Source organism: Rhineura floridana, chromosome 20 (genome assembly GCF_030035675.1).
Source record: "Rhineura floridana isolate rRhiFlo1 chromosome 20, rRhiFlo1.hap2, whole genome shotgun sequence".
NCBI classification, from domain to species: Eukaryota; Metazoa; Chordata; class Lepidosauria; order Squamata; family Rhineuridae; genus Rhineura; species Rhineura floridana.
In genome coordinates this window covers 7992443-8010971 of record NC_084499.1, presented here as the reverse complement: position 1 = coordinate 8010971, position 18529 = coordinate 7992443, and the positions used below count along the sequence as shown (strand labels likewise).

The 18529-nt window shown below is 46.1% G+C and overlaps 1 protein-coding gene across 5 annotated transcripts in view; it reads right to left on the bottom strand.

The window, feature by feature from the left end:
• CDK5RAP2 (CDK5 regulatory subunit associated protein 2) overlaps positions 1–18529 on the bottom strand; it is a 228720-nt gene that overhangs the window by 78428 nt on the left and 131763 nt on the right. For all 5 annotated transcript variants that reach the window (XR_009759736.1, XM_061603690.1, XM_061603693.1 and 2 more), the window contains 3 exons: positions 16551–16649; positions 14057–14636; positions 10928–11160 (listed from right to left, as the gene is read on the bottom strand). Coding sequence is in view for 4 of the 5 variants with exons in the window: in XM_061603690.1 (XP_061459674.1) it covers positions 10928–11160; positions 14057–14636; positions 16551–16649 (912 nt within the window). In the remaining variant the exon portion in view is untranslated. The remainder of the gene's footprint in view (positions 1–10927; positions 11161–14056; positions 14637–16550; positions 16650–18529) is intronic.

Here is an 18529-nt window from a genome sequence, read left to right as displayed (position 1 = left end):
GGGCATGGCCCTGAACTGATAATGGTCTTGTCCCACCGCGAAGCGCAGATACCTTCTGTGAGGGGGAAAAATTGGAATGTGCAGGTAGGCTTCCTTCAGGTCGATAGATGAGAGGAAGTCCCCTAGCCTCAGCGCTTCTTTGATGGAAAGTAAGGTCTCCATCCGAAATTTGCGGTACTTTATGAAGCAATTTAGAGTCTTGAGGTCTAATACTGGCCTGGATGAACCGTCTTTTTTGTCGACGGTGAAGAACAGAGAGTAGTTTCCCAGGAACCTCTCCCCTGGAGGTACTGCCTCGATAGCTACCATGCGTAGGAGATGGGAAACTGATCTCAAAACTTTGCCCCTTTTGTGTGGATTTGCTGACAGAGGGGATGGAAGGAATCTTGCCGAGGGGGTGGAGGAAAACTCCAGGCGAAGGCCGTATCGAAGAGTGCGGAGGACCCAGCGATCGGAGGATAGGTCCTCCCATCGGTGAGCAAAGCGTTGGAGACGGCCTCCCACCGGCGAGGTGGAGGCGTCAGAACTGATTTCTGTTTCCACGTGTATGGGATGCAAGGCCGGATCGACCTGGGAGGTGTTGCTGGGACTTAAGTTGGTTGCGCTGTCTGTTCCAGAAGGGACGGCTGGAGCGGGCGTCCTTCTGTCTTCCAAAGGGACGTGAGCCCCGAAAGGACTGCGACAAGTGATATGGATGGAATGAGCGGCGAAAGGTCCTTCCATCCTCCCTTTTTCTGGTGGATGGCATGGACTTTTTCTTTTCCTTGGTTTCTAATATGTTGGCGAGGGCAGTGTCCCCAAATAATTTGCCACCCACGTAGGGTTCCGAGGCAAGATTCGAACGAGCTGCAGGGTCTGCATCCCAATGTCGAAGCCAAAGGGTCCTTCGCGTGAAGATCCCTGCAGTGAGAGACCTAGCTGCAAACTGCATGGCATCCATTGACGCATCTGCCATGAAGTTAACTGCCCGAGAGACCTTCAGCAGAGATTTGCGTATCCGGGCTGCATCCTGCTGTGGGCCATCTAGCAGGTCTTCCAACCACAGTAGGGAGGCTCGAGCAAACACAGAAGAGGCTGCTGCTGCTCTGATTGAAAGCGCACTAGCCTCGTGCACTCTTCTAAGTCCCTGGTCCATCTTGCGCTCAGTAGGATCCTTAAGGTGAGCGTCTGAGTCTTTAGGATTCAATGATGGGTTCAATAGATTGACTATAGGCGCGTCTATGAGCGGGACTTTCAACTGATCCATGATCGGTTGTTCCAGTGTATAATATTTGTTGGCTACCGAAACTGATTTTTTGAATTGCAAGGGAATGTCAAATTCTGATTTGAGCACCTTGGGGAGAAGAGAAGGAAGCTTCAATACTCTAGACCTAGGCTTTGGATCTGGACATACTGCTGAGACTCTCGAGGAGGGTGGAGTAGGAGGATCCTCTGTAGAGGTGAGGGTAAGAGCCTCCATCGCTTTGCATAGCAGAGTTAGGAAATGAGCCTCTTGAAATATTCTAGTAGATAAAATCTCCTCAGATTCTGATTCCCCACTCCATTCCTCTTCATCCAACACAATCAAGTCATTTTCTGTGTCTATAAGCTCCTGTTCTGGGAGCTGAAGGTGTCTGCCCTGCGATGCAGCATAGGGGTCTGGGGATGTGCGGCCCGGGGAAGGGCGTGTGTTCGCCCTCGGGTGCCTTGAGGGTTGTGAGCCTGATGCAGTTTGAGAAGACAAATCTCTAGTCAGATCCATTAAAAGGGCATCCTTAAGCTGTTCTTTTAATTGCTGAATTGAATGTGCTGAAAGCTGCAGCTGAATAGGGCGAGCTTGAGTGTGAGATGGATAAAGCCTGTGCCCACCAGCATCATGAATTTGTTGGACAGGGATTGGCTCCTCCAAAAACCCTGTGAAGGCCTCGGGCGAGGAGTTGTTAGAAAAAATAGCGTCTAAGGAAGGGTGAGACTGGCCACCTTCCCCATCAGACAGGGGTTCCAGATCCCTCTGGTCCCTTGAGTAGTGGTAGGAATCTTGACCTTCTCTACAGGTTCCCTTATGTGGAACAGGAATCCTGCCTTCTGCAGCCACCCTGCCCGCCAAAACCTGAGCCTCAGCCACCTCGTGCCTGACGGTAGAGGGGCGGGCCACCACTGTTTCAGAATGATCCCCCGAAGAATGAGCCTGCTCTGATCCCAGGATGGGACTGAGTTCTGGCACTGCGCCTGTCGCTGGCTTGCGGGGAAGCACTTTCGACCCCTTTGAGAGGTGCTTTGTTTTGTGTGTGGCTTTCCCCATAGCGGGCACACACTGCGGGACTTACGGGGTTAATGAAAATATGAATGGAAGGCTCCCGCTGGTAATGATTGACAACACTGTCTAATAAGCGGCTAGGTAAAGCAGAAAGATTAGAAGCTGTTGCCGCCGACCTGCTATGGCGTCTGTGCGTCTGCCCCTCCCCGCTATGAAGCAGGGAAAACGAAGCCGCTTGAAAGGGAGCGCGAAAATCCGAGGCGTGGGCCTGAGTTCCGAGCTCCGGTGAAATTCGCCTCTAAGGCTAATGCTGCCGACGCTATGAGTTGCTGACTAGGAGGAACGGTAGCAAATTCGGCTGGGGAGGAAGCCTGAAGAGGCCAACGGCCCCAGGAGCCGTGGGGAGGGGCTGAATGCTCCTCGCCACCGAGAAAAATCCGGAGGAAAGACACAAGGAGCTTTTTTGTTTTTTGTTTTTTTTTGTTTTTAAACTTTAAACTTTAAACAGCAGGGGAAGACAAAACATATACTGAGGGCAAGAAACAGCAGAAACCGGTAAGACTTAAAAGACAAACAATACAAGCCTGAACCGACGGAGACAGAGAGGAATCAACCAGATTCGGTGAAGGCAAAAGAGAAAAACTGCGGACGGAGCAGGCGCAGACTGGGAACGGACCTACAGTAAAACGTCAGCAGTACTCTTTTGCCTTCAACCACTAGGTGGAGCTAGTTACCCACCTGATATCATCTTTCCATGCACAGGAGAAACACCGTTTACGGTAAGAACAAACTGTTCCTTCTCTCATGGATGACAGAAGTCTCCAAGTGGGACGTGCTAAAGCTACAGACTTAGGGTGGGATAGATGGAGGCAGGACCTATTGTGGAACTCTGTGACCAAATGAAGCCTCTGCAGAGGCATATAGGTCAATTTTGTAGTGGATGTACTAGGAGAGGTCCAGGTGGCTGCTCTACAGATATCTGCTACAGGGGCATTAGTGGAAAACACCACCGATGTAGCAGCTGACCTAGTGGAATGTGCAGTAATGTGTAATGGAGAAGGTAAGTGTATAGCTTCATACGCTAAGGAAATGCAAGCTTTAATCCATCTTGCTAATGTAGGGCTTAACACCTTTTCTCCCATAGTAGCAGGATGGAAGGAAACAAACAGGAAATCCGACCTCCGAAATAACTTAGTTCTATTAATATAAATCTTTAGAGCCCGCCTGACGTCTAACGAGTGCCATGCCTTCTCTCTGGGGTGTGAAGGGTTAGGGCAGAAAGAAAGTAGGATTATTTCCTGTTGTCTACGGAAAGCTGAGTCCACTTTGGGTAGAAAGGCTGGGTTAGTTCGCAGAACCACCCTGTCTCTATGTTAGTCAACAGAGAGCGCCTGCAGCTCAGAAACCCTACACGCCATTGTAAGACTAGAAAGATTGACTTGAAAGAAAGAATGTTCAGGGAAACTGATCCTAGTGGCTCAAATGGAGGGTTTTGCAGGGCAGAAAGCATGGTGTGAAGACTCCAGGATGGAAACTGGAGGGCTGAAGACCGTGGCTCCACGAAGAAATCTTTTGATAAGTGAATGAGAAGCTAGGGATGCAGAACCGTGTACTTGCAAAATAGACTAAAAGGCTGCCTCTTCAATGTGTTAGGGTGCATGCCCATCTGAAGGCCATCTTGTAGAAAGAGCAATATGTCAGCAACTCCAGCTGATTATGGATGGGTGCTGCTCTTACTGCACCAGATAGAGAGAGCCTTCCATGTACTCTGGTAGCTACGAATGGTGGAAGGTCTTCATGATGCCAAGATGGTATTCACTACTGCTGGAGAGATGCCTGATGTTATCAGTGTGTTGCACTCAATTTCCATGTGGTCAATCGAAGCCACTGAGGATCGGAGTGTAGGAGAGGGCCTTGATGGAGCAGGTCTGGACACGTCAGAAGGTGGAACGGTAGTGCCTGTGCCAGTTGCATGATGTCCAAGAATCAAGGGCACTTTGGCCAATAAGGGGCTACTAACACTACTCAAACCCTCTCTGCTCGAATCTTTTTCAAGACCCTGGACAACAGTGGTGTTGGAGGAGATGCGTAGAGTAGGCCCTTCGGCCAAGGAACTGCCAGGGCATCCTGCTGTTCGGCCCCACGACTCTGGAAACAGGAGAAGAAATGCCGCATCTGGTGGTTCGTCTCGGAGGCAAAGAGGTCTACTTTGAACTCGCTGAACTTGACCTGAAAAGAGAGGAACACTTCCCTGTTGAGGGCCCATTCCCCGGAAAGAGTTGCTGTTGGCTCAGCCAATCCGCTGTGACATTCAAATGTCCTTGAATGTACTCTGACATGACTGATGATATATGCCGCTCCACCCATGACAGCAGCGCAATCGCCTCTAAGTGCAGACCCATCGAGCGAGTCCCTCCTTCTTTGTTCAAGTGGGCCTGGGTTGTCATGTTGTCTATGCATATCCAAACATCTGGAAACCTGAGGATGCCCACAAAGTGCCAAAATGCCAGATGTGCAGCCCTGAGTTCCAGCCAGTTGATGCTTCTGCGTGCCTCCAGTGGTGACCACAGTCCCTGAATGTTCTGACCCTGTCAACATGCACCCCATCCCTTGAGACTTGCGTCAGTGGTGATGACTGAACAGGGTGGATCCTGAAGAGACACTCCCCTTTTTAGGTTTCTTGGTATTGTCCACCAATAAAGGGACTGCTGCTGGGAGAGAAGCATGTAAAAGTGGGTGCAGTGTGTGATTTCCTCTTGGTACCGGAGAAGCAGCCATTGAAGTGGCTGAGAATGCAACTGAGCCCAGGGAGTAATTCTTATGGCCGATGACATCATGCCTAGAAGTTTAGTGAGCATCATGATGTCTGCTGATTTCACTTGAGTCAATGTAAAGAAAGGCTAAGGTCGTGATCTTCTGAATTCTCTCTGGAGATAGGGAGATGGATTGACGTGTCGTGTCTAAGCTCGCTCCCAGATGCACTAATTGCTGAGATGGACAGAGCTGACTCTTCTGAGAGTTCACCAAGAAGCCGTGATCCTTTAGGTGCGCCAGTGTTTTCTGGACAGTTTCCTGAGCCTGATGAAGAGAACTGGCCCAAATCAGAAGATCGTCTTGTTGTTGTTATGTGCCTTCAAGTCGATTACGACATATGGCGACCTATGAATCAATGCCCCCTTTAGGATGCACACCTTAACGTGGTGAGCGGGTTTGACAGTGTTGAAGAAGCTGAGAGCAATGCCGTCAGGAGTCTAGACCAAGAGGCTAGACTCCTAGCAGGGGCACCCAAGGCAGAATGGTCAAAGCTGAGACACCAGACTAAGATGCATCCAAACTCAGGGGAAGGCAATGGTAAACCACCTCTGAATATCTCTTACCATGAAAACCCTATGAACAGAGTATCCAAAATGCAACACAAGATAGTGCTGGAAGATGAGACCTCCAGGTCAGAAGGCTCTCACTGAGCTACTGGGGAAGAACAAAGGACAAGTACGAGTAGCGGTGTGACTAATGACGCAGCTGGGTCAAAGCCGAAAGGAAGCCCAGAGGCTAATGTACACAGATGCAAAAGGAGAGTCTGGAGTTGTACGATGCATACAATAGGAACATGGAATGTGAGAAGCATGAACCAGGGAAAGTTAGAAATTGTCAAGCAAGAAATGGAACGTATCAACATTACAATACTTGGCATGAGTGAATTAAAATGGACGGAAATGGGATATTTTCAGTCAGGCAACTACAAAATATTTATGCAGGAAATGAGAAATTAAGAAGAAATGGGGTTGCTTTAATAGTGAGAAGTTAGGAGCTACAACGCAAGGTCTCAGCAAGTGATATTAATGAGATTAAATGGGAAACCTTTTAACATAACCATCATCCAAGCCTATGCTCCAATAGCAAACGCAGAAGAGGAATTGGAGAGATTTTACACAGAAGTACAGGAAGAAATTGATCACACAGAGATGGAAGAGGTAAACACCCTCTTTCCCTTAGAGTACCCCAGGAAAGACACAAATGATGATTCGGGATGTGTAAACTCCAGTGTGCGGCACCCCTAGCGCCCAGAGAGCTTAGGCTATTGGGTGGTATACAAATGCAATAAATAAATAAAGAAATAGCTAACATTAAGGAGAGGAGAACGACAGAAAGCAGAAAAAACAGCATAAAAACGGAGGTAAAAGGGAGTTCTGAGCAGAGAGAAGACCCAGCCTTCACAGGCCACAGACAGGGCTGGTCTGGACAGCGAGATGACTCCTCTTCCTGGAGAGGAGACTAAGAAGTTTCTAGACCCTGCCTGTCACGACCAGTAGGAGGAGCCATCCCTAATCGGGAATGTCCTCCAGCCCTATCTAGCAAATGGAAGACTAAAGGAGAATGAGAAGTAAGCTGACAGAGACAAAACACACAGAAGGGAAAGAGAAACTACTGTCCTTTAGTCAGGAGAGAACCCAAGAGGATGTGCTCCGAGCCAAGACAGGAAACGAAACTGAGCCTCAGCGAGAGGAGAGGAGCAAAAATATTTTTCCTGTCTCTGAGCTGTAGGAGGTGCTACATTACCCACCTGGAGACTGCTGCCATCCATGAGGAGCAAAGATTCTTATTGCATTAGCACCAATATGTGTCGCTACTGGATCCATACATCAGTGAATCTTCATTCTGTTTCTGAGCATGTACAGACCTCTGAAAAATGGAGTGACAGGGTTGTCGATCTTCCTTTCCCTTTTGACAAATGCCATTGCTCCAGATGCTCAGTACAAAACCCCTCTCTCCATCTGAAGGAAGGGAGGAGATCTCTCTCACTCAGATAACTCAGGGAAGGAGCTCTCGCTTGCATGAGAAAAAAGGGGCTTTAGCTCAGTGGAAGCAAAGAGCACCTGCTCTGCATATAGGAAGTCCCCGGTTCAATCCCTAGATTCACTCTCCAGTCAGAAGGAACCAGGTAGCAGATAATGGAAGGGAATGACCTCTGCCTGAGATTTTGGAGAGTTGCAAGCCAGAACAGAGTGTAGACCAGGTGTGGGGAAGCTGTGGCCTTCCATATGTTGCTAAGCTACAACTCCCATCATTCCTGGCAATTGGCTGCATTTTCTGGGGCTGATGGGAGTTGTAGTTCAGCAGCATCCTAAGGTTCCCTGGGGTAGACATACCCTGGGGTAGCAAATGCAGAAATAGTATGGCCTGGTACAAAAGTAACTTCCTATGTTCCTAAGCAGTGTGGCAGAATAACGGAAGTTTTTCTTGCTGTAAACTTCTATTTGATGTTGGTGGTGGAGGACATTCTCTTATAGGGATGATGCCTCCTACTGGACTGAAAGGCAGGGTCCACAATCCTTTGCCTCCTCTTCCCGGGGGAGGAGTCATCCCACCCTCCAGTTCAACTGACAGAACCACTCCTCCGTCCATTATCAACGAAGAACTGACTGTCACACTCTACCAACTGGGTGAGCCTAAAACTGAGAACTTAATGTCCAAGAGGAAATGAGCACAACATCCAGACTAACATTGGTTCGTGGCGCACTGTAAAACATATAAAAAATTTCTGGCGCACTTCGTGTACAAAATTAAAAATATATTCATATATTTTGAACTATGAATAAAACTAACGTAACAACAATATACTTTCATAACATTTGCGGCACTCCTAGCCACCTCTTGCAGTGCACCAGTGTGCCCCGGCGCACCGTTTGAGAATCACTGCTGTAGGGTGTGGAAAAACCCGTCCCTGCTATAAAAAGGCCAGACTGAGCAGAAAGAGCAGGGAAGAAATGGGCAGGCAGATGAATCTTCTGAGTTCCTGAAGAGTGCAGAAAGATCTGTCCCACTATGAACTGCAGATAAAAGAGAATAAACAGGTGGCTAGCATCCAAATGAGCGATCAAAAAGAGAAGGTCAAAGACCAAGATGCTGGAGAGTGGGAACTTTTATTTTTGATAAAACCCAACGCGTTTCAGCCTGTTATCTACAGGCCTTCATCAGGGGATAATAGCTTGTAAGATTAAAAGACGAGCAAATTGCTTTCTGTACTGTACCAATATCAAACGTTTGGGTTTTATCAAAAATAAAAGTTCCCACTCTCCAGCATCTTGGTCTTTGACCTTCTCTTTGTGATCGCCCACTATGAACTGGCCAGACTGAGGAGAAAAGCGGCTTCCACCTCTAGAACACCTCTAGCCCGTGAAACAGCAAAAACACAATGGTGGCTCCGCCTTTTTGTGAGGAGAAAGATCTGTCCCCGCTATAACTGGCCAGACTGAGATGAGAAAGCAGCCTCTAAAGGGCTGCCAGCATGCTTCACTGCAGACAAAAATGGCACTCCCGCTTTCCCTGCGGGGGCTATTCCCTCGACTTCTCAAAAAACATTTAAAGGGAGTGAACACAAAGAAACACAACGCGTACGTGGCCTAAACCGCCAGAGCAGGTGCTCTATGTGAAGCCTTTCTCAGCGCTCCAATATCCAAGCCGGGCAGACCCTGACAGGTGGTGGGTTAGGCAGATGGCTCTGCCCTGGGAGAGAGGAATTGGCGGTTCAGTGGAGGAAAAGATCCCACAGGCCAATGCCGAAATGATTGGATAAGTGCAGGGCAGACCCTGGCACCGTCCATGTCTCACCTCACAAACTCCCACTCAGGCACTTACTGTATAATAACAAGCCCAATGTAGAAATGAAGAGGAAAACAACCTCACAAAAGGCAAAGATAGTCTAGGGAATTTGGACTGCTAAAGCACCTTACTGTTCACGACCGCAGGCAGGGTCGAACTGGAGGGTGGGACGACTCTTCCCCCTGGAAGAGGAGGCAAAGGATTCTGGACCCTGCCTGTCAGTCCAGCAGGAGCCAACATCCATGTAAGAGAATATTCCTCCACTGCCAACAGGTAAATAATAATATAACAATCCTGCTGGATCAGGTCAAAGACTCACCTAATTCAGCATCCTGCTTCCATAGCGGCCAACCAGATGTCTGTGGAAAACCTGCAAGAACCCTGAATGCAGCAGTGCACTCTCCCCGCTGGTGATTCCCAGCAACTGGTATTCAGAGACATACTGCCTCTGAACCAAACCAGATTCTTCCTGGTTCTGCTTTCTGCAAAAGCCTGTCACAATCAGCCTTTCCCGATTCCAATGGTGCACGCAGAGAACCTGGGAGAAGAGGGCTGTCTTTTCTTTTACGTTACAGCAGGTTTTGGAGATGAAAAGAAATGGTGCAAACTTTTCCGTAAGACTAACTTTTCCGTGAGACAGACTCATATCATCCCTATCCTTCCCCAAAGCTTGCTATACTTCATTCCTGAATCCTCTCCATTTGCCAGAGGACTTGTTGGGGGAGGGGAGGGAAGGGAGGTGATTGTTGTCCCTTTGGACTAAGATTCTGAAAAGGCAGCAGAAGTCTCTCTCACTGCTTTGCTTTTGCAAAAGGCTAGAAGGTGGGAAATCTCTTCCTTCTTCCAAGTTCTCTATATGCCAGGGAAGGGATGGTGATGACCACAAAAAATCTTATGGGCTGCAACACCAAATCTTATAGACTCCTGAAAAAATCCAAAAGCCTCTTACCTCCTTGTTTGGGAGGACAAAGTGTGTTTCAAGACATTTATTAGTATGGCAGGCTGATGGCTGGACACCTTATATAACTGCTTTATAAGAAGAGTAATTTTAAGAACTTGTGCTTGAGCTTGTTTTTCCCTCCTCCCTCCCATACCTCTTTCCTTATGTGCCATGTCTTTTTTGGATGAAAGCCTGAGGGCAGGGTCCATCATACTACTGACTTTTTGTAAGCTACTCAGGGAGCCTTTTTTGCTAAAGGGCAGAGTATAAATGCTTTCAATGAATAAATAAAAATAAGTCAAATCTACAGTTCTCAACCACAGCCCTTCCAACAAAAGTGTGGACTGTGACTGTCACATTCTGACTCTCAGCATACTTGAATGTTCTGCTCTATCCTTGCTTTTATTTTTAACTTGTGATTCAATGCAACCCTGTTGTGCAAAGATATATTGAATTGTCTCAGTTGTCAGCAACTTCATTAGTATATATGATACCATCTGCTGATTTGAACAGAAAGACATTTTAATGTTTATTCACTGGAGAAACTTATTTCCAATGCAAAGAATTTGATATATGATAATTGAATACACTCAGTCTTTTGAGGATACTGCTAGGACATGCAAATCACAAGATTGTCTCTCAATTTAAAGTCTTGGTGTCTGCAACCAAAATGACATCAGACCTCAAGACAATTGCGACACCACGCTGCGCCCTCAAAGTTACATTACTGTGCACCCAAAGTTACACTTCTGCACATGTACTTGGTGGCACACTCAGCTGGTACTGCCATTCCATAGAATTGCCAAGCATGGGATGACCTGGAGGTAACAACTGACTGACTGACTGACTGACTGACTGACTGACTGACTGACTGACTGACTGACTGACTGACTGACACCGAGAGAGAGAAAAGTGAACAGGGGCATGCTACATGGCAACATTTTGTTGAAGGTCCTGTGTGCATATCTATATTCCTATCCCAAATAATTAATGAGGGGCCCAGTCTTTGAAATCGCCATGTGATGAGAAGAGGAACAGGAGAGAGTGAATGTTAGCACTCCACCTTGCGCACTCAGAAACAGATAGGAAAGGGTGCCTAAAAGACAGAGATCTATAGCTGAAGATAAGCAATAAGACTCCTAGCCACGCACCATACAGGCACTGTTGTTCCAGCCTCTCAAATAGCTGAGCACTTTGATTCAGCCGTTCGCGGAAGCCCTCGGCAACATAGTAATCCACCTCACTGGCTTGCAAGAGCTCCTCAAAAGCTCTGATCAGATTGGACAGGTGCTGGCGGTATGTGGCACAGATGCTGTGGCACTCTTGAATTTTCTGGCGCTGGCAGGACTGCTCATGTGCTGGTAAGTGGATCAGGGAGACATGCCTTTAAAAAGGAAAAAAAACAGAAGCCACCTTTAGAAAGATGTGTCTAGCTTTTAAAAAGTTGACTCAAAACACCGTTTCAGAGTAGGATTTTGCACAACACCTGACAAAGGGGCTTGCATCCACAGACTTACTCACACAGAGGAGGTGGTGGTGTGAATTTTATCTCCCTTCTGCAGCTCTCCTGCCCTCCCCCCCCGCACAAAAAAACCCCTTCTTTGGAGAATCTGCTAACTCTCCAGACCCAGATCTTGGGGAGTGGGAACTGATCAAAGTCTGACATCTCCCCCTCATTATCAACATTACGAACACATTTCTAAATTCTTTTAAAAAGCGAACATTTTGTAAAAAAAAAATAGGGCCATATCCAACTAAGTTTTACTTGAAGCAGACCCATTCAAATTAATACATCAAGTTAGTCATAGCCATTAATTTTAAACCCATAGTTTAACTCTGGGGTGGGGAACCTTTTTGGCCTGATTCCACCCACATAAGCCAACTTTGACAGGTAGACAGGACAACCCACCTGTCAATCACCTGATGTCATTATGAGGTCAGGTGATTGATAGGTGGGCAATCCTGCCTACCTGCCAAATTCCCATGTACAGCATTTCCCAAGTACCCAACAGCCAGCTGGTTGTCAGGAGCTTGGTATCTGCAATGTAAGGGGCTTTGGCAAACCTATGCTTGCCAGGCTAAGTATGGGGCTAGCAAAGCTGCCCTCTGCATGATCAAGTTCCCCACAACCGTTGCAAACATGTTGCTACCTGCACCACATCGGCCATCACATATGATGTCAGGTGTGGGCCAGGTGGGTGTGGTTTGGGGAAAATGGACTTGCAGGCTAAATTGGGATTCCTGCCAGAGTAAATGTGGCCTGCAAACCAAAGATTCCCCACCTCTGGTTTAATTCAATATTTTATATTCAGGGTGTAGAATTTGCAGTTTATGGTGATTTCCAAGTCATACTCAGAGCAGACCTATTGAAATCAATGGAGTTAAATTACGTAAGTCCACTGATTTCAGTAGATCTACACTGAAAATGACTTGGTTGGATATCACCCAGAATTTCTGATTTCTTTTAAGCAGAGTACAATCAACAACTGATAATGTCAGTGACCATTTGTGACATTTTTTCTTACTGCCTTGATTATTCAGAAATGCAGAAATTCAGGAGCAAGGCAACTGTTATTGAAATGATACAGTGAGATTCAGAACCAGTTTAACTCCCCAAAGCAAATATCCTGAAGTGAACCCAATCAAGTCTGTTTTTACTGTTCTGTCTTGTTTTAACAGAGAAATGAATACAGCAAGGGTTGGCACTGTGTTTGTGAAGCATTTTTTTCATTGCTTTACCTATTTGTACATTTCTGTGATAATTTATGGAAAGGGGGCTGGTGCTGCTGTTTTCTCTTCCCATCATATTGTGTACTGTGAACCTGACATGTACTAATAAAAATCTTATTTCCCCAAACTGAGATGTGGCATATAAAACATTACTGAAGGATGGAAAGAAAACATAAAGGAGCTGTTTGGTAGATAAAGATAAATCAAATGAACCCACCCCCAATCCCAGAAGCTCTAGCTGAGTTTTCTTATTGGCAGAGGAGGTGTCCAGTCAATTCTATATTTCATCATACCCATAAGAAGACCTCTTGTGGACCAGATCAAAGGCCCATCTAGTCTAGCATCCTGTTCTCTCAGGGGCCAACCAGATGCCTATGGAATGTCCATAATCAAGACAGGCATGCAATAACATTCTCCCACTTGTGGTCCCCAGCAACTGGTATTCAGAAGCATACTGCCTCTGACAGTGGAGGTAGAACATACCTGTCATGACTAGTAGCCACTGATAGCCTTATCCTCCATGAATTTCTCCAATACTCTTTTAAAACTGTCCAGTTTCTGCCTTTTGTTTCATAAGTCTGCTTCACATCACATCAAACCTTTGATACCGGAGGTGGTACCCAGTCCTTTGATAAGTGCCCTCAACATAAGATCAGCTTTCCTGGATCAGAATGAAGGTCCATCTAGTCCAGCATCCCTGTTTTCTACAAGCAGGAAATGAAAGAAAGAGTCCTCTCCCACTGTTGCCTCCCACCGCGAAAACAGGTCCTCAGAAGCATAGTGCCTTTCAGCCTGGAGATTCTATGGCAAGAAGCCATTGATAAAAGTTATCCTCCATTAACTGGTTTAATATTTTATTAAACCCATCAAGGCCAGTGGCCATCACCACATCTGACAGCGAGTTTCAAAAGTGCGTGGAGCAATATATGCATTTTTTGTACAATAGGCTAATTTCTACACACACTTGCACCTCCCTCTCTATTTTCCATCCAGGCAAGCAAAAGTTCAAGAACAGATTCCAGCCAGACAAAAAACCTAAAGGAGGCTAAAAAGCAGGGATGGGGAACGATGTGGCTTGGGAAAGAGGCAGAGCTTGGGGTGTGGCCCAAGAAAAAGGGGTGTTGCTGGAGAGGGGGTGGCCTGGGCAGAGAGTCAAAGGCCAAAGAAGACAGGCCTGGTGGGCTACATTTGATGCCCCCAAGCCTGATGTTCCCCACTCCTGCCCTAGCATAAATTATCTTATTAAGTCTCACCATGAGGAAGTGGCAACGACATGGCCTGCAAAGGCTGGTCAAGAAGCCTATGGAGAATTATATTTTTATTTATTTACTTATTTATTTATTATTTGATTTATACCCCGCCCTTCCTCCCAGCAGGAGACCAGGGTGGCAAACAGGAGTGCTAAAAACACTTTAAAACATCATAAAAACAGACCTTAAAATACATTAAAACAAAACAACATTAAAAACATTAAAAAAAGTTGTCCCACTGCTGAAACCATGCCACCCCTTCCAAATTCCTTCCCCAAAGCTGCTTCACTGTGAACTCACCTTGCCTGTGAAATGCCTTTAAGCTTGTTTTGCAGATGGCACACCTCGTCCAGGAGGTGTATGTTTGCAATCTGCTCTTTTTCAAGCTCCGCCTCATTCTCTGACAGCAGCTCCTTGAGCTTTTGAATCTTTTCTTCATTTTGTTGCTCCAAGGCATGAGAGGTCAGAGCTTTGATGTGGATTTGAGGCTCTGTTGGGGACTGCGCACCAAAGAATGTCCTACTAGCTTTTAGTTCTGGGAGAAAGGGATGGTCGGCAGGCAGCTCTCTGTCATTCTGGATGACACTTAAAATATCACCAGGAGGGACTTGCTTGGCAGACTCAAAGGGGATCATCAGCATTCTGTACTTTGCCAACTCAGACTTCAGATCCTTAATTCTTTGCCTTAATTCCTCAATGTCATCAATAGCTTCACAGTCAAATTCATCTGTGCTTGTGATTCTCCAGCTGAGTGAGTACAGGCTCTTGCAACCAGAGTATGTGGTAGTTGCATCACCATCTTCCTTCTCCAGGAAAGCAAGCTCTTGATTTAGCCCTTTTGTAGCAGGGAGATTTTGCTCAGGTGTGTTAGTTTCCATTTCTGAAAATATAATCATGTACAGTAACATGTTACCTGAAGGTAAGAGGAAATCGGATTACCAAAGGCATCCCCTTATTTCTGCAGTCAAGGAAGCTTCTGTGCCAGACGATTGGTCCTTCTAGCTAAGGTGTTCTTAACCTAGGAGGTCCATGGATGAACTTCAGGGGGTCCATGAACTGGGCGCAATAAAACCATTTCCAATACAATTAAAAAATATTTATTTATGCGGGTCCATAGCTTTAATCAGATTCACAAATGGGTCCATGACCCAAAAAAGGTTAAGAATCCCTATTCTAGCTTGTTATTATCTACATAAGGAAAGGGGTATAGCTCCTGCCTTCCAAATGTTGCCAGACTCCAGCTCCCATCAGCCCCAGCCAGAATGGCCAATAGTCAGGGATGATGCGAGTTGTAGTCTGGAGGGTCACAAGTTCCCCATCATTGCTGGGAGGGAGGCTTGGAGGAGGTATGGGAAACCATTGGCTCACAAGCTATTGTTGGACTCCAGTCCAAGCCAGCATGGCCATTTGTCAGAGATAAGGGGAGTTTTAGTCCAACAACATCTACAGGGCCACAAGTTCCCCATCATTGATCTCCTCTGACAGGCAACAACTCTCCTGGGTTTTAGACAGGAGTTTCTCCCAGCCCTATTGGGAGGCGCTGAAGATTAGAAGCCAGACCTTCTGCATGCAAAACATGTTCTCTACCACCGAGCTATGGCCCTTTCCCACATTTGGGGAATTACATGTGTATGTCCTGTACCTCACATGCTAATCTATCATTTGCATCTAATACTAATACCATAACATTGACAGTGCTGTTCACAGAAATGGCTTCTCCTGGTCCAGCCACCCGACCAATATATTTTAAACCACATTCCATGCATCTGATTGCTCTAATAGGCCACAACCTATGATTGCTACCCTGGGCTCCTTCTGGGAGGAATGGCGGGATATAAAATAAATAAATAAATAAACCATACTCCCACACCATCCCTTCACTTTGGAGTACTACTCAGCAGTGTTTCTGACAGCAGCTGGGGCATGAATGTGATAGACAACCCCATTTGATGGGCCCAGCATGGGGTACTCAGAAATATTCTTCCTTTGGATGTGGAGGTTCTATTTAAATACCACAGTGAACACTTAAGTGACACTGGACAGCCATTATATTCTGGCAGGCATAGTCTTTGTTTAAAATGCCCAAGCATAGAATACTGCATCCTACTCCTAAGGAAACAACTCCAGACTGATTCTGTTTTGTGGTTTGACAGTAACCAAGCATATTTCCATCAGCAGCATTCTTTATATCCCATAACTATTCTCCCATGATTTCCATTCATTATTCATTTCAAGAGGGGAGAAATTCCTGGTGGAACTTGCAACTTTTTGGGGTCTCTCTGGTGTTGACAAAAGAGTATGTTGAAGCTTTCACACCAGATACACAGCATAATTAAACTTTATTTATAGCCTTTTGTTATATTCTGAGAGAGGCACAGGGAAGCCAGTGTTTGGAAGTTTCAGAAATGCAAGCATTTGAGAATGCATTGCTTAACTTTTTTTAAAAAAAACAACCACAAGCCAAGATCAGAAGAATTCTGTAGCACCGAGTGCATAACAGATGCACATATATTTATTTTTTATTTTTTTAATTAGAAACTGTACTCATAAATCTCAATGACCCTTCCAAAAGTGTAACTCTTAAGAGACTATGGGAGGTTTCTCAGGGACTGCTTTTCTGGACTAATTAAGCAAACAATACTTAAAAGTTACAGACCATGGTAAAAAGGGAGCAATTAACTTTAGCAAATTAACTTTAGCTGCTATTTATTTGTACAATTAGCAAAATGACCAGCTTGTTTTGCAGGCCATGTTTGCTTTCCCAGGTAAAATCGCTTGTGTATCCATGCGATACCTTGGCTGTTGCTCTGATCCTTGGCTGTTTCGCCTTTGCTTTCACCACTGATCAAGCTGACATCTACTTTGGACCCATCCAGTTTGATCAACGACTCAGCTAGACAAAAGGCAGAAAGAAAGAGAAGATGCATATAAGTGGCCAGAAAAAAACACATTTAAAGAAACGAATCAGCAACTGGGAAGCGCAGATTGGTTTTCAAACAAGTTGTCAATGATCTGAAACAGGAACCTCAATCCTGGGGGGTGAAAGTGGCGCTCTAGCTTTCTCTATCTGGCCCTTGGAATGCTCCCAATGAAACACTCCTCATTGGTTCTGCTTCGCACCCAAACTCTTTTTGCCCGAGTGGAATATGTTCCTCAACTCTGAGAATGCCTCTTACTTGCCTGGATGGGAGAGCACAGAAGGGAGTGTGAATGCATGCAAAATTAGCCTAGTGTACAAAGGTAACATTTACACTTATTGCTTCACACACTCTTGCTGCTGGTCCCGCCCACCACTGACGTGTCACATGGACGGTTATCCACAAGAGAATGCGGCCCTCAGGCTGAAAAAGAATCCCCACTCCTGGTACAAAGCACACATTTGCAGCATCTGATCTGAAGACGCACGTTCTGCTGTATGAATTTTCCCATTCAGTAAGATAAGCTGAGGCGCTGCTAGGCGTGCTCCTGCTTTCAGAGGTTAGGTGGGGGATGAGCAGGGATATAACCTTTTTCATGGTGGCACTTCATCTATGAAACACCCTGCCTGGAAATACTTCTTTGGTACTGATTCTTATCTTGTGAGCACCAAGTTAAAATTATTTCCCCCCCAAGGATTTAATAAGTGATTGTTTTTTCTTGCAGCAGAGATTTGATTCTCCTAATCTTTAGCCATGCTAGCTCCTTCAACCCCACCCAATGGTTTCAGGAAGTCTCACCAGCATGGCCTTCGGAGTAGGGTTGCCAGCTCTCTGGTTTTTACCCGGAGACTCTGGATTTTTGCAGTCCTCTCCAGATGTCACCCCAATCGCCACTCTCAGCTTTCATTTTAAAAAAATCAAATTTCTAGATGTTCTAGTTGAAGAGATATGCATCAAAACTTCAGCTGCCGCCCCCGCAACTTCTTTAAAATGAGCTCGTAGCTAGGTGCTCCAATACCACCCTTTCAGGTTTGTAGCCAATAAGTGAAGTCAGGGTTGTGACTGCAGTAATAGCTACCAAAACATCTACTTTGAAAGATAGTAATCACAGTGACACAGAGGCCAGCGGTTCAAAAGGAGATTTAGTAACAGCATTGAGTACCTTGTTTAGATTCCTTGAAGGAAACCTGTGAATCATGGGTGGAGAAAGTAGAGTTGCCCCTCGTAAAAAATGTTTGGCATGTGGGTGGCCTGAGAGTGCCCTCATCCAGGCCTGGAATAAACTGATGACAGAGCCGTTACTTGACGCTTCAAGGTACTGAGCTTGTTCTAAGCTGTCCTTTAAAAGATGTACAGTGACTGGAATCTCCAGCTTCTTAAAGTCCATGTTTTATTTTTTTTTTGCACCAACTTAGAAAAGCTTTCCGTGTCACCTCATAAATCATGTTAATGGAAGCCCATCTGGATGCCAGCATAGTGACTATGGCTGCTGGTGCAAGTCTTGCCTAACAGAGAATCTGCCACTCAGTCTCCATGCGGCTTGGTTGAGCCATCCGGGATCTGGATGTTTGTTGGGACGCTGCGTGAGAAGATCTGTGGAGAGACAGTGTGGTAGTGGAGAAGCTAATGCTAGATGTAGGATTTCAGACAACCACGGCCTCCTGGGCTGTTGAGGGGCCAGAATGACTGTTTTAGCCTGACCTCTTGAAATACCTTTGCAAGGACAGGAGTCGGAGAAATGGCAAAGAGGAGGTCCTTCTACTCCTGAAATCTGGTACCTTGAGTAAAAGTGAGGGGTCTTGAGATGATATGCAAAGAAAAAGAGGACTGAATACCCCAGATGGACCTGAAACAG